Genomic DNA, 15,150 nt, shown 5'->3' on the forward strand with positions numbered 1-15,150 from the left:
GACAATCCATCAGCATTCCCATGCTGTTTAGTTCCTTTGTACTCGATGTCATATTGGTGTGCCCCTAGGAAAAGGGACCACCTCTGTAGCCATTGTGCTGTCATTATCGGGACGCCCTTCTGAGGGTTGAAAATGGAGACAAGAGGTTGATGATCAGTTAGTAGAGTAAATTTCAGACCGTGCAGATAGTGATTGAACTTCTTCACCCCTCACACCAGGCTGAGGGCCTCTCTGTCAATCTGGGCGTAGTTACGCTTGGCTGAAGTTAACGAGCGTGACACAAAAGCTATCGGCCTCTCTGAACCATCAAGGAATTTATGTGACAGGACCGCTCCAATGCCGTAGGGAGACGCATCACACGCCAGTCTTATCGGTAGTGATGGGTTGTAGTGAGCCAATACTTCTCTTGAAGTGATTAGGTCTTTACTCTTCTGAAAGGCCCGCTTACATTCATCGCTCCATTTCCATGCTACTCTAGTTTGTAGTAGGGCATTCAGTGAGTGCAGAATTGTGGACAAATTCGGCAAAAACTTATGGTAGTAATTCACCAATCCGAGGAATGACCTCAGTTGCGACACATTTTCAGGAGCTGGAGCCTTAACTACCGCTTCAATTTTGTTAGGGGTCTTATGTAACCCCTCTTCATCAATCACGTGGCCACAATACGATATCTGTTTCTTAAAAAACTCGCACTTGGGGCGATTGGCTCGTAGCCCATGTTCTCTTAGTCTAGTGAGCACCTGCTCTAGGTTGGCAAGGTGTTCACTGTCATCTTCACCTGTCACTAGGATGTCATCCAAGTAACACTGAGTCCCCGGAATCCCTTGCAGGACTTGTTCCATCGCTCTTTGCCATATCGCCGGAGCTGATGCTACTCCGAATACCAGTCGATTATACTGGTAAAGACCTTTGTGAGTGTTTATCGTGAGATACTTCCTAGAGGATTCTTCAACCTCCATCTGCAAATATGCTTGTGCTAGGTCAATTTTTGTAAAACGCTTCCCTCCAGATAGTGAGGCGAAAATATCTTCTATCCTCGGGAGAGGATATTGTACTGTGTGAAGGACTGGGTTCACCGTTACCTTGAAGTCCCCACAGATGCGAACCTTCCTTGGCTACTCAGACTTATTAACGTTGTCTTCATGACAGGAACGATGGGTGTCGCCCACTCGCTCCAGTCTACCTTAGATAACACGCCTGCATTCTCCAGATTCTCCAGCTCTGCCTCGACGGCTGGGCGAATTGCATATGGTACCGGTCTTGCTTTGAAAAACTTGGGAATTGCATTCTCTTCTATTTTTATCGAGGCGGTTATGCCTTTAAGAGTTCCCAGCTCCTGTTGAAATACCTCTTTGGCGTTAGCCAAGATTTTTGACAATCGTCCAGGTGTGCCGTCGTCATCCTTTTTACCAGCCACCGTCAGTGCCTGAATGGAGTGCCAGTCTAAACTTATCTTTCTGATCCATTCACGTCCCAATAACGGTGGTCCACCATCTTGCAGTATGTACAGATACAATTTCTGTATTTCCTTGCCGTTGTATTCGACAGGCACCCTTATTTTCCCTCTGGGGTATACTTTTTGCCTCATATACGTCTTCAAGACAATGGATGTCTCTTTCAAGGGTATGTGTGAGAATAGCCGCTCGTAGTCTCGTCGATTCATGATGGTCAGGGCTGATCCTGTATCCAATTCCATTTTGACTTGGGACCCTGCTATCGTGAGGGTGACCCAAATGGTTCGGTGATCCTCTTTTGCGATTACGTTGTGAAGTTTGAGACAGCTTAGTCTCTTGTTCCCGGATTCACTATCGCTCATCTGGTCTTCGGAACTACTGTCCATCATCTTTTGTACTTTCCTGTACTGTTCCTTAGTAGCCTTTTTGTTGTCGTTAGTCTTCTTCCCAGGCCTGCAAACTCGTGCAATGTGTCCCATCTTTCCGCATTGCCTGCATATTTTGTCCTTGGACCAGCAGTCCTTCTGGTCATGGGTTGTTCTGCCGCAGCGATAACATTTTTCAAATCCCCGTGTCATTTCGTGGGTGCCGTATTCCTGTGGCTTTTGCTGTATTTCCGCAGCTCCCCTTGCTGCTGCTTCGTACGATACTGCCACGCTGAAAGCCTTATCTAGCGTCAGCTCTTTCTCTGAGAGTAACCTCTTCTGGGTTCCTTCACTCAGGAGTCCACAGACAAATTTGTCCCGTAGAGTATCTGTCAGTCCTGCTCCGAACTGGCAGTGCTTTGATAGCTTGCGTAGTTCCGTAAGGTAATCAGCATTGCTCTCATCTTTATGCTGATTTCTCCTGTGGAATTTAAATCTTTCTGCTATCAGCAGCGGTGTAGGATTTAGGTGTTCCTGTAGGATATCAACAATTTCGTTAAAACTCTTCGCCATCGGTTTGGCTGGAGTAATCAGGTTCCGCAATAGGCTGTACGTTCTTGCGCCCATTAAGTTTAGTAGTACCGATGCCTTTTTCTCATCGGCTACTTCGTTTGCCTCGCAATATACTTCGACTCTTTCCACATACGTGGTGCAGTCTTCTATTGCATTATTGAAGGCAGTGATATTGCCAGTCTTCGGCATCTTAGAAATCTAAGATGGCGCCTCCCGCGCTTTGCCTTCTTCCCCGATTTAACAAAATAGTGCCTCCCGCGCTTTCCGTCTTCTCCACCGCTGCTAGCGCTGTTGCTGGCGTTTTATGCCTTGATGGCGACGCCCTATGGTCTTCACGCATTTCCCCCCCCGCGCTGCTGCTAACGCCGCTCTCCGCGGTTCCCGTGGCAAACTGCAGCTCCTCGTGGCTTTCTGCGCTTCTAATTTCTTTTATCTTCCCCGTCATCGGAGCAACCCTATGGGACACTTTCCTCCCTCTTCTCGGGTCTGTACGCTGCCTGGCTTCGTAGTACCGGCCGCGCCCTGTGTGCTCCACCCTCTCTCTCTCCTGTTCCTGACAACACTGCTCGGCCCCGTTGAAAAGCCACCCGATCGAGCTCTAGCCCGCCGCAACCCAGGAAGGATCAGTGTACTACCTGCCACCAGCCCGATTAGCTGTAACACCATCGACAGGATAACCAAGCCCCGCTCTCGACAGCCTCTCCTGCAAATCTTCAACTCCGATGAATCAGAGGCGGTTGCCCACGGTCGACGCCCGTTTCTTCTGTTTGTTTTTTTTTCTTTCTTCCTTCTGGCCTCGACCTCTGGCAACTTCGCTTCAGGGATGGATCCCCATGAGGTGGTGCAGGCTGTAGGTAAGTTCGGATCTGCTCGTCGCCAGTATTATGTCCGTGTGTAATTGAGACACGGACTGCAGGAATTGGTTATAACAGGTCTTTACTGAATGGAGACAAACGGGAACTAACTATGCAAAGTTACTACACAGGCTTATATACAGGGGTGGTCACTACTGGTACTGCAGTATACAGGGGCTGCAGAATATAGTTCCTTCTGCAAAGTACATACACTACAATTACAAATTGAAACTAATCTGTACACACCAGTGATCTGGATTCACTTCACCTGGAGGGTGAAAACAAAACACAGCGTAATAGATAACTCTAGACTCTTAACCTATTTACATATAACTCCTGTAACCTTTTCTAATTTTTATATTCTAGGCTACAGGAAAGATGAATGAGAATGAATTTGTAGCAGTTACAAGTACAAATGCTGCAAAAATCTTCAATCTCTACCCGAGGAAGGGACGAATCGCTGTTGGTTCTGATGCTGATTTGGTCATCTGGGATCCAGAAGCGGTCAAAATCATTTCAGCAAAGACACACAATCTGGTAATGCAAATAGCTTCGTAATTAAGTCTGCATTCCCTGGTCAAAGCTACCCAGTAATTAGAAGTCAGTGTGGTTTGTAATTTGTTGTTGATTGGAACTCAGTTTACTGGCAAATCCAATTTCTGGTCACATCACCCGTTGTTATGGGATATTCATTAACAAAGAACTATGAGTATTAAATAAACTAACATTTGATTAGGACATTTACAAACTAGTTGCAAGTTCATGCTGATCAGTTAGTAGCTCTTCAAAGTCGTTATATTCCCACTTTTGTATTGATGCAAAGTAGTTTCCATTTCACAGCAATACTAAAGTGGCAGTATAGCTCTAGTTTCAGATCAGAGATCTGACTCTGTAGTGCTTTTCAGTAGGAAAGTTAACATCTCTGATAGCTGAGGATATTGAATCCAAAGTCCAGATTACAGGTCGCAGTATAACTTGAAACTCTCCGATCTGGTTGCACAAAACATCTGATGAAAGTGCTGCTTCTTGACATGATGGCATTGTGACTGCTGCTAGGTGGTTTCCTCTCACTCATTAACAGTATGTGTGTTCCCTGGGGCTTAGAATCAGTATCACAATCTCAACAAAGCCAAAAACCAGCAGAATGGCAGTATATCTCCGGTCAGTGCGACTGATGTACACTCGGAGATGATCCCCTCTCACAGGGCCATGTGGTAATAAAGCTGTCTCGTACCCTTGGATGCCTTTATTTTGCACGTATTGTGCTGAGAAACTCAGAGCTACAATTTGAGGAGGTGACTGCAATGTACAAGATGAGAACACAAATCCCTTACTTAGTATTCTGACTGCATCTGCTATTCCTTCAAGCATGGTATTTGGAGACAGTGATTTGTTTCCCCCCCACCCCCTGCAGAATGCCACATAGAATGCTTGAGGAGCAGTTTGTTGAATACAATTGGTGGTGGTACACCCAGAATAGCAAAATACAACTACAGTGTTGCCCAGGGAAATTAGCAATTTTCAGCTCTGCAGTCAGTAATTGTATTGAGCGAAAAAGAAAAATACTGCGGATGCTGGAAATCTGAAATAAAAATAGAAAATGCTAGAAACACTCAGCAGGTCAGGCAGTATCTGTGGAGAGAGAAATAGAGTTAATGGGCTGGATTTTAAGGAGGAAGGTGGGTTGGGGGGTCTCCGAGGCAGTCGGGAAACCCAGGAGGCCGGGTATCTCTGTACTATTAGGTCACTGTGAACACTTTTTAACACAAGCTCATGTTATTTACGTTGACTTATTTCCTGTGAAAGCCTAGTGACAGTTAAAGGTACAGTAAAAGTATACAAATTGGTGAACAGGTAACTCAATAATTCCTTCATATATTTGCATTTGTTGCATTACTTAAATCGTTGACTTCATTTCTTCTTTGATGTCTATTGTTGTCTTGTTTCTATCGCCAGACTTTTGTTTTTAATTTTCTCTAAACCCTTTTCCTCCAAGGATAAAGCACAAAAGTGGAGGAGGACTGGCTTTTGTCTTTGTCTTCTGATGCTTTTTGTTTTTCCTCATTCACTTTCTTCTCAGTTCATTCTTCATAGTCCCATCCATATATTTATTCTCTTTATTTCCTTTATCATTTCTCCTAATTAAAAAATCTTCACCTATCATGGGATCAGAGGATGGGACAGATGGGAAATCACAGTTGTATCATTTACCATGCCACAGAGGGAAATGCAAATGAATACCATTCCATATTTACAGTATTTGATTACCTCATTTTAAATATTCCCCTTCATTAACTGTTTCATTACTCCCTTAGTTTTGTATCATTCACTTTAGTCTTACTTTCCATTTTGTTTCATCCACTAGTTATTGCTTGTCCTGTGCTTCCCTTTCCTACTACTAATTTAGCACAATAACATCTCCTAGTGGTGTAAGGAGGTAAAGAGTAATGAGTTCAGAGAAAGGAAGAATTGAAGAAGGAAAGAGAGTGAGGCACAGCCAGCAGAGGAACAAATGAAGGGCACAACTGGGAACAGAAGCAACAACGTAAGGTCAAAGGAACTTGGTCACATAGAAATCTACCTAAAATTATTACAAGCTAAAACACCAGCAGTGTCGCAATACTAGTAGATCATTTAACGATTAACCTTAATAAGTCAGCACGGGATCTAGTTACAATATAGATTAAAATAGTCTAGTTGACAAACTGGTCATGGCAAGTGCACTCTAAATGGCATGAAATTAAAAGTTCTATCACGTCTGCATTATGTCTCCTAGGCAATTGAGTACAACATCTTTGAAGGAATCGAATGCCGTGGTGCTCCTTCAGTCGTAGTAAGTCAAGGTAAAATTGTCTTCGAATACGGGACAATTCATGCCACAGAGGGCTGTGGCCGTTTCATCCCCAAAAAGACATTCCCGGACTATGTTTACAAAAGAATAAAAGCAAGAAGCAAGGTAAAGTGTTCAACCTTACTGCATCAGTATAGCAACTTCAGGGCAATTAATTACAAATATGAACTAGAATTGATGTCTATAATTAGTAAGAGTAAAAACTGTGTACATTGGATAATTTGGGATACAGCAGTGTAGTGCTTATGTTGCTGGATTAGCAATCCAAAGACCTGGATTAATAATCCACCATTTTGATGAATAGGGGTTAAATCATTCCTTTTTATGATCTGGACAAAGTCCAAAAATACTCAGCAGTATAATTGTTTTACTACACCTTTTGTACATGGAGTTTTGTGTGAGGAGCGTGTATTCAGCTTACAGGAAAAGCAGTTTCTTTGTTACTTAAAACGATCATCTATTTTTCTTTCTTTTAGTCCAGGCAAAATGCCTTGTTTCAAGCCTCGGTTTAAATCTCACTCATAACAGTAGTTCTTTTTCCAGAGAGAACTTTATGCTTCCTATGTTTATACAGTATAATATAACCCTGAGATCATGCTTTAGTGTGAAGGTTCTTGGCCATCCTTCTCAGTTTAGATACAACTAAGTCTTATAGAGCACATTTCCACAAAGCTGAGGAACATGGGTAAAAATTACTGCCATTTTTGATAAGATACCAGTTAATAGATTCTGTGACCACCAGTGGTGGTTCGCATTTCTAAATTTTACAATCACATGATAACTGGAATAGCTGTTGATTTTGCAAACACCAGTTCTGAACATTAATCTGGATGTCTTGTTTTCCACGCGCATTTCGAGCAGCCGGTACCACCTTCATTATTGCTACTTAAATAATGAATGGAGAGCTTAGACTCTGATAGGAACTGCACACATTTTTAGAATACACACACTTTAAGTTAGAAATTCTCAGTAAAACGCTTATCACATATTGTGGGATGGCACTGTTAACCATTGCAATACCCAATTTTCTTGAATGCCAAAAAGTCCCTACTTGTGTGCCAGAAAGAAAATCTGAATTGTCGTATTGCACTAATATGTCTCCCAGATTTTACATGTGAAAATTGTCTCATTTTGAGTTGCATTTGTAAAATGCCACATCACTTACACGTGGATTAGCGGAGCGGTATCAAAGGTTAGTTGCATTTTTACAGCTGGCTGAAATCCGAGGTGTTCCTAGAGGGATTTATGATGGTCCTGTCCAAGATGTCACTGTGGTTCCCAGAGCTATGACACCCATTCCATCAGCTAGGATGTCTCCAGCTAAACAACCAATTCAACCACCACGAAACCTTCACCAATCTGGATTCACTCTGGCCGGTAAAAATGAGTATTAACAGAATGTTTAAGGTTTAACTTTAGTCTTGATTTGGATAGTTCTTGTAAGTAGTCACTTTGATCCCTATCACAAATAAGAAAAAGTGTTGTTCTCACTGACCTTTGAGCTGAAAGAAATTTGTTGAGGCTGGATTATGGGAACCCCTACTTTTGGTCCTCTGGTGGTGCAGTGGAAATCACACACTGCATGCCCTCGCACCCAGTTCATATTGTCAGGTAGCACTGGAGATAGTTAAGAGATCGCAGCGGATTCCCTGAGCACTTGCAGTGCGTGAGGCACTTGCCTAATGGACGGACTATTTTTCACTGCATTCGCAGTGCGTTTCCAAGTCTGCCCTCTCAATTAATATGCCTCTAAATCCCTTTCCCTCCCAACATTGATTTGTTTCCAATCCCATTCTGCTGTCTTCATGTCCCCCTTTCACTGAATCTGCCTTTAAGTGCCAACCTGGTTCAGTCGAAGCGCTCTTGGTTCCAAGTCAGAGTGCCGTAGGTTCAAGCTCCGCTTCAAGACTTGAGTACATAATCTAGGCTAACATTTCAGTACAGCATTGAAGGAGTACTGTATTGTTGGAGCTGGTGTCTTTCACGTGGGATATTAAATAAGGTCCATCTACCCATTCAGGTGGATGTAAAAGATCTTATAGCACTATTCAAAGAGCAGGGGAGGTGTCCTGGCCAACATTTATCCCTCAACCTGCACCACCAAAACAGATTATCTGGTCATTTATCTCAATGCTTTTTAATGGGACCTTACTGTGTGCAAAATGGCTGCTGTGTTCGCCTCTGTTATACACTTAATTGGCTGTGAAGCATTCAAGAAAAGTCGCATTTATTTCCAACACCAGATTTCTGATAGGTCCCCTTGGAGGACGACACATCCAGCAGTTTCTCTGGAATGATGTAATTAGATCCTGCCTGCCTAAGTAATCAATTACTTTGCAAAGAGCGATTCTGACTGCCAGGCTCGAGAGAGAGAGAGAGAGAGAGAGAGAGAGAGAGAGTGAACAGAGCTCACATAGAACAGACAGGGCTCACCCTCACGGGGTAAGACCTTCTCCCACCCCCCAAACAAGTTCCTGACCCCGCCACAAAGTTCCTGATCTCCCCCCGCCCAAGTTCCTGACCTTTCCTTCAAGTTTCTGACCTCCTCCCATCCCAAGTTCCTGACCTTCTCCCATTCCCAAGTTCCTGACCACCCCCCCAAGTTCCTGACCTTCTCCCCCGCCCAAGTTCCTGACCTCCCCTGCCCAAGTTCCTGACCTCCTCCCCCTGCCCAAGTTCCCAACCTACCCCCACCCCACCTCCTTCCTGACCGCCTCCTTCCTCCCCTCTGATCCTCTCTTCCCCTTTGATACTCTCTCCCCCTCCTCTCTTCACCTCCTCTCCTCTCCCTCCAATTCCCTCTCCACCCCCTCCGATTCCTTCTCCATCCCCCCCTCCGATTCCCTCTCCATCCCCCCTCCGATTCCCTCTCTCCACCCCCGACTCCCTCTCTCCACCCCCTCCCCTCCGATTCCCTCTCCACCCCCCTCCTCTCCGATTCCCTCTCTCCACCCCCCTCCCCTCCGATTCCCTCTCTCCACACCCCTCCCCTCCGATTCCCTCTCTCCACCACCCTCCCCTCCGATTCCCTCTCTCCACCCCCTCCCCTCCGATTCCCTCTCCACCCCCCTCCGATTCCCTCTCCACCCCCTCCTCCGATTCCCTCTCCACCCCTCCTCCGATTCCCTCTCTCCAACCCCCCTCCGATTCCCTCTCTCCACCCCCCTCCGATTCCCTCTCTCCACCCCCTCCTCCGATTCCCTCTCCAACCCCTCCTCCGATTCCCTCTCTGCAACCCCCTCCGATTCCCTCCACCCCCATCCGATTCCCTCTCTCCACCCGCTTCCGATTCCCTCTCCCCACCCCCCTCCGATTCCCTCTCCCCACCCCCCTCCGATTCCCTCTCCACCCCCCTCCCCTCCGATTCCTTCTCTCCACCCCCTCCCCTCCGATTCCCTCTCCACCCCCCCTCCGACTCCCTCTCTCCACCCCCCTCCGATTCCCTCTCCACCCCCCTCCCCTCCGATTCCTTCTCTCCACCCCCTCCCCTCCGATTCCCTCTCCACCCCCCCTCCGACTCCCTCTCTCCACCCCCCTCCGATTCCCTCTCCACCCCCCTCCGATTCCCTCTCCACCCCCCTCCCCGATTCCCTCTGCACCCCACACCCCTCCCCTCCGACTCCCTCTCTCCACCCCCCTCCGATTCCCTCTCTCCACCCCCCTCCGATTCCCTCTCCACCCCCCTCCGATTCCCTCTCTCCACCCCCCTCCGATTCCCTCTCTCCACCCCCCTCCGATTCCCTCTCCACTCCCCCTGATTCACTCTCCATCCCCCTCCGACTCCCTCTCCACTCCCCCTCCGATTCCCTCTCCACTCCCCCTCCGATTCCCTCTCCATCCCCCTCCGACCCCCTCTCCACTCCCCCTCCGATTCCCTCTCCACTCCCCCTCCGATTCCCTCTCCACTCCCCCTCCGATTCCCTCTCCATCCCCCTCCGATTCCCTCTCCACCCCCCTCCGATTCCCTCTCCATCCCCCTCCGACTCCCTCTCTCTCCACTCCCCCTCCGACTCCCTCTCTCCACTCCCCCTCCGATTCCCTCTCCACCCCCCTCCGATTCCCTCTCCACTCCCCCTCCGATTCCCTCTCCACTCCCCCTCCGACTCCCTCTCCACTCCCCCTCCGACTCCCTCTCTCCACCCCCCTCCGATTCCCTCTCTCCACCCCCCTCCGATTCCCTCTCCACTCCCCCTCCGATTCCCTCTCTCCACCCCCCTCCGATTCCCTCTCCACTCCCCCTCCGATTCCCTCTCCACTCCCCCTCCGATTCCCTCTCCACTCCCCCTCCGATTCCCTCTCCACCCCCCTCCGATTCCCTCTCCACCCCCCTCCGATTCCCTCTCCATCCCCATCCGACTCCCTCTCTCTCCACTCCCCCTCCGACTCCCTCTCTCCACCCCCCTCCGACTCCCTCTCCACTCCCCCTCCGATTCCCTCTCCACCCCCCTCCGATTCCCTCTCCACTCCCCCTCCGACTCCCTCTCTCCACCCCCCTCCGACTCCCTCTCTCCACCCCCCTCCGATTCCCTCTCTCCACACCCCCTCCGGTTCCCTCTCCACTCCCCCTCCGATTCCCTCTCTCCACTCCCCCTCCGATTCCCTCTCCACTCCCCCTCCGACTCCCTCTCCACTCCCCCTCCGATTCCCTCTCTCCACCCCCCTCCGATTCCCTCTCCACTCCCCCTCCGACTCCCTCTCCACTCCCCCTCCGACTCCCTCTCCACTCCCCCTCCGACTCCCTCTCTCCACCCCCCTCCGATTCCCTCTCTCCACCCCCCTCCGATTCCCTCTCCACCCCCCTCCGATTCCCTCTCCATCCCCCTCCGACTCCCTCTCTCCACACCCCCTCCGATTCCCTCTCTCCACTCCCCCTCCGACTCCCTCTCTCCACTCCCCCTCCGACTCCCTCTCTCCACTCCCCCTCCGACTCCCTCTCCACTCCCCCTCCGACTCCCTCTCTCCACTCCCCCTCCGATTCCCTCTCTCCACTCCCCCTCCGATTCCCTCTCCACTCTCCCTCCGATTCCCTCTCCACCCCCCTCCGATTCCCTTTCCACTCCCCCTCCGATTCCCTCTCTCCATCCCCCTCCGACTCCCTCTCCACTCCCCCTCCGATTCCCTCTCTCCATCCCCCTCCGACTCCCTCTCTCCACACCCCCTCCAATTCCCTCTCTCTCTCTCCCCTTTTGACCCTCTCTCTTCCCCCGCCCCCCCGGCCTGGCCACCAATGGATCCAGTGACCTTCTCCTTACGGAGCCGAGGAAAGCCTGGCCCACGCTGCTGGCCGCACCGTTGGGTACTGAACATGTGCCGCTTCGGTAAACAACGCGCAAACGCAGAAGGGGATCGGGTGCGCATGCGCAGAAGGCCGCAGACGTGTTGGTGCGGATCATCAGTCCGTTCGAGAAAGAAACGAGATAAATAAATGCAGGTTCCTTCTTAGTGTTTCCCTTTACCCCCAGTCGGAAGAACGCCCCAAACTGTTCCTTCCTGCCACACTGGAGATGTTACATCTTCTAGGTTGAAGAAGCAAAATGGCAAAAGAATGCATCAGTGGAAAGGCTGAGCATAATAGCAATTTCATGAGAAAATATTTTATTTAGAAATTTAATCGGTATTAAATTGCAGTCAGCCGCTCCTAAATTATAGCAAATATTGTTTGAAATGAATTAAAAAAAACAATTAATCTTCAAATAAATGTTATAAAACAATTCTATTAAAATCATTACGATACATGGCGCAGCCTGAATTTGCTTTTTATTCTGTTCCAGGGTCCCAGGCTGATGATCACATTCCCCGTCGTCCTACTCAGCGCATCAGTGCGCCCCCTGGTGGCCGTTCAAACATAACAACTCTGGGCTGAATTTCAACCAGATACATCTGATTAAAATGATAATCTCAGAGCCCTAATATTGCTGCAGGTTATGTCATCTGAGGCTCAGATATATTCTCACAAGCAGCTGTGTGCAGTACAGTATTTGCTGCAAAAGATGGTCATGAAGTCACTGCCTTTAGCTGATAAATGATGCATTTGGAAACTTTTTGATCTGCCAAATAATTCAAGAGGTACAGTTTTTGTATTATAAAAAATAACCATTAATTTATATTAATATTTGATTTAATCGGGAAGTATGTAACAAGCATCGAGACAACTGTTGTTTCATCGTTGTGACTATGTAAAGTTGTATTCGTGTTTCATTTGAAAGCATGATAGTGATATTGAAGGTAATGTGTAATTTACTTTGTATTACCACAGGAGTCTGACAGTCTAAAACAATGTAACACATACATTGATTACAAAAACATTGAGGTTTGAAAATATTTTAATACATTTCTACAGCCACTTGCCGACAGTATTCCAAGCTGCTGTGATGCAGGCTAGTATTTCTTACATATGCACTGTTTACAGGGTAACCTTTCAAAGTTTTTAACAATTAACATGACGTACATTTTAGTGAACCAGAAAAGTATAATTTTTCCTCACATTAAATGTGTCGATGCATTTTTATGTTTAACCTTAAATATAGCTGTGGAAATCTGAGGAAATAGCTGTGAAAAGATAAGTGTTGGTGATGACCTAGTTAAACCGTAAAGGGTACATTTGAGAAGAGACGCCGGGGGTAATTTCCACCTTAACACTTGGGCAATAAAGTGGCAGAGTGGCTCGCCCGCCGGTTATAGAACCCCACCTATTTTCATTCCCTTGTAATCAATGGCACTGAAAATCGGACGGCTTCTATAACAGGCAGGTGATCCACCCAAGCAGGGCAGGTGAACCTTACCCCCAGTGTGTCTGAATGGCCTCTTGTATGTCATCCCTTTCCACATCTTCCATGAATAATGTAAACAGTTGTGCTTAAAATGAGGCTATAGTACTGCTCACTTATCTAAGTATATTTAAATAATAATTTTCCCTTTACTGAACTAACCAGGAGTGCAATGATATTTAGCACTAGTGCAAGTGAGGTCAAAGTTGTACTAGTTTACTAAATGGAGAAGTCAGGCTCACTGTCTTTTGTTAGCCTTAGTAAGTTGGATTTCAAACAGTCGGAAATCCCATGAATTTCAAAATATTGGTCTTTGTACAAAGCAAATTGTAATATCTTAAAATGGCAGTGGTGTTGTCTTGTATGTTTAACATGTTTTTTGCTTGAATGTCATTAAAGTATCTTGAACTTTTTGAGAAGGCTTGAATAGTTGAAATATGTTGTGCAGGCTTCATTTTTAACTCTTTCTCAATTGACCTTAGCTAATTTTTGCCATAATGACTTTAGTGGCTTGATTGATTTATAATTTTATAATTTGTAAAGAATGATTGATCTTAACTGGACCAGACTGTAGTGCTAAAGTAGCCTGTAATGAAAACGGGGAACTTCTATTAGGTGGCTAGAGGGTGCAATATTAACTTTTGAGCTCCATACTGGCTGAATGAACATTATCGGACTAGACCTATTGCATGGAAATAGCAGAATGTTTGACAAAACCTTCTCAAATGCTCGTCATATTTAATCTGATTCTAGAAAACCTAATCAGTGCTTATCACATATATAGTAAACGACATTCAATCCAAACAAGCTTTTATTTTCAAGTATTATACTTAAATCTGATAATGCAACTTAAAGTAAACCACTTTGAAGCGGATTCTAGTGTTGATGGCCATCTACAATTTATCTAGATTTAAATAGAAGGCCAAAGCTTTCAGATTTCAGAAAAAAATACTGTCAGAGTTACTAATGAATTTTACAGAACATACAAAGCCTGAAAACTTTGTAAGGTGACGTTGTTTCAATCTAATGGTCCATCTTTATCAAATAAAAATGTTATGGAAAATAAACGCTGTACTGTTCCAAATTTGTACATGCACCAGGGGGCACTGCACCAGAAATCATAGATTCGTGGCAGCACTGACTAAAAACCATGAAAGAGTAAGTTCAGTTTAATTTCTTCCTATATTATGAACGATAGCTCGCCATTAGAACACATAGGGAATTGAGTCAATGCCCAAGCAATTATTCTCTTTAAATGACCTGGGTTTTGGTCATTGGCGTGTTCTGTCTCTCTTCATATACTTGATATTACAGCCAATAAAAACACATAAGGGAACCAGTAATGTGAAAATATATTCAGTTTCTCAAAACTTGTTGATGATCTCTCATAAACTGATGTCCTGGAAAACTGTTTTATTTAGTGACTGATATTTATGCTGGAACATAATTTGGAAATCATTCCAGATAAAGAGCTATTCTCAGATCTGACCCTCCTTTATCTGTGTGCTATTTGCAGCTGCTAACATGTTTTGAACCACACATAGCAAATTATTTAAGGATTTAGAATTAAAAACAAACTTTTGGCCCCTTTCTAGTGCTGCTTCCTCCAGAAGTGCTGAGCACCACTTGAAGAGGTGAGGTTTACCGATGCCTCTGGAGGCTGTGGTTTCCCATCACTGAATTCCTTCAACCACTGAGGGAAGGACCAGGGATATAAATGAAGTAAGAAAAGAGGCCTGTCTGTTGCCACTGATGTGGGATTTCCACCCTGCAATGTAAATGGGACAGGATTACACAGCACTGAGAGCCACAGAATGGTACCTGAACTACTTTTCCCTGAACCATTTCTAGACTATACAGAGGGCATTGCAAGACAGCAATCTCCATTTAATCTGTGTTGTGTAAAATAAGATGCAATGAAGAAGAACAAAGGCAGCAGGGTTTTACTTAGAAATAACTATTGTATTGAATAGGAATGAACTTTAGGATAAATTGAAATTAAATTTACATTTCAACCCAAATCTAGAATTTAATCCCGAGACACTGAACAGCCTGGAAAGCAGCATTCCCCAGACTATCAGGGGCTTGGATATATGTTATCACACGCTGTCATGGATACAAAAAATATTTTTCTTTCTACTTAACCACCAGGAATCATATTAATAAAAACTGAGGGCTAGAAATTCAGTAGGCTTTGCGCCCAGTTTTCGCCCAAAGAGGGCTTTTGCGCCACTTGCTGAGCTTTCGCCGATATTCAGCGCTGCGGTAATGGCGGCGTTAGCCAGT

General features: G+C 46.1%; 1 protein-coding gene across 3 annotated transcripts in view; it reads left to right on the plus strand.

The window, feature by feature from the left end:
• dpysl4 (dihydropyrimidinase like 4) overlaps positions 1-13,931 on the plus strand; it is a 52,115-nt gene extending 38,184 nt beyond the window's left edge. For 2 of the 3 annotated variants that reach the window (XM_085994719.1, XM_085994721.1), the window contains exons 11-14: positions 3,613-3,783; positions 6,023-6,202; positions 7,309-7,474; positions 11,869-13,931. In XM_085994719.1, coding sequence (XP_085850845.1) covers positions 3,613-3,783; positions 6,023-6,202; positions 7,309-7,474; positions 11,869-11,960 — 609 coding nt within the window. In that variant the 3' untranslated portion in view covers positions 11,961-13,931. The remainder of the gene's footprint in view (positions 1-3,612; positions 3,784-6,022; positions 6,203-7,308; positions 7,475-11,868) is intronic. The other variant, XM_085994720.1, reaches the window with a different exon arrangement.
• Positions 13,932-15,150: the final 1,219 nt, after the last annotated feature.

Source organism: Somniosus microcephalus, chromosome 8, assembly GCF_052327205.1.
Source record: "Somniosus microcephalus isolate GS21.2 chromosome 8, FLI_Smic_1.0, whole genome shotgun sequence".
NCBI classification, from domain to species: Eukaryota; Metazoa; Chordata; class Chondrichthyes; order Squaliformes; family Somniosidae; genus Somniosus; species Somniosus microcephalus.